A 1,083-nucleotide genomic window follows, 5' to 3' on the forward strand; every position below is an offset into this window, starting at 1 on the left:
ACCTTTGGGTAGGTGTGTCAGTGTAAGTGTGAGAGTGAGTGTTTTAAAAAGGATCATGAAAAATCCTGGCTGCTTGTCTTTTCAAACACTTACAAATGCATATGTAAAACTTATATAAAAACATTCAATAAAGAGAGAAAGAGGAAAAAAAATCATAATTTTTAAAACAATATTGTCCCTCTGCTATCTTTCTTTTCAAAATTACAAAAACTTTATAGATTTCTTACCCCACAATCAGGGCAGGTTGAAAAGTCATCCTGGAAAACTGCAGGATGCACAGACTCTCCACACAGCTCTATGATCTCTGTTGCAAGAACTTTGGGTATCCTACAGGATCCAACGGTGGGTGAAAGGAGGTTGTGCTGGCAAACTAAGTCCTCATTAAACAAGGTGAGTTCATTGGTGACCGTCTCCTTAGCATCTTTTGCTTTACTACTTGAGGCATCTTTCACCTCACTACAGGCATCCAATTTGCTCTTGTCATCATCTACTTGATCTCTTTCAGCCTCTGCATTTCCTGTCCGATTATCACAGGCAAAATCATCATTTTCAGGCACTGAACTTGAGGTATCACAGCTGGAAGCAACATCCTTATCTTCTACTTCTGACTTAACCTCTCCATTATCACATTTGTCACCATTCACATGCACACCACTGCTACCACTACCACTATTACTACTGGATTTTGTGAGGTCGTCAGTCTTCTTGCTTGTGTCTAAACTGTTTTCTGAATCTTCCTCTTCTGTGTCAATCCCATTCTCCTTTACATAGGCACTTAATGCTAATCTTGGCCAATACTCTAGCGTCTCTAATCCAAGAATGACAGTAGGTCTGCAAAGAATATGAGAATTAGCAACACCTCAGATATTGTCAATGTAAACAATAGAAAACTGTTCTAAAAACACATGAACAAATTAAACATCCCTTTACTTACATAGCAGAGCCTACCTTGTAAAATAAATTAGTGACTTATATTAAATGCTACTCATATTTAGTATTTGAATCCTTTTTCCTTAACTGAGAAAACAAAAAATTATCTTTTCACTAACTAACAAGAACTACAGCTTTACTTAAAATCAATAA

General features: G+C 36.7%; 1 protein-coding gene across 1 annotated transcript in view; it reads right to left on the minus strand.

The window, feature by feature from the left end:
* The window catches only part of LOC119593792, a gene marked incomplete in the record, with an annotated part of 129,698 nt that overhangs the window by 101,516 nt on the left and 27,099 nt on the right, over positions 1-1,083 (minus strand). Inside the window, 1 exon segment of the mRNA XM_037942816.1 lies at positions 228-831. Coding sequence (XP_037798744.1) covers positions 228-831 — 604 coding nt within the window.

The sequence above is a fragment of the Penaeus monodon genome, chromosome 32 (genome assembly GCF_015228065.2).
Source record: "Penaeus monodon isolate SGIC_2016 chromosome 32, NSTDA_Pmon_1, whole genome shotgun sequence".
NCBI classification, from domain to species: Eukaryota; Metazoa; Arthropoda; class Malacostraca; order Decapoda; family Penaeidae; genus Penaeus; species Penaeus monodon.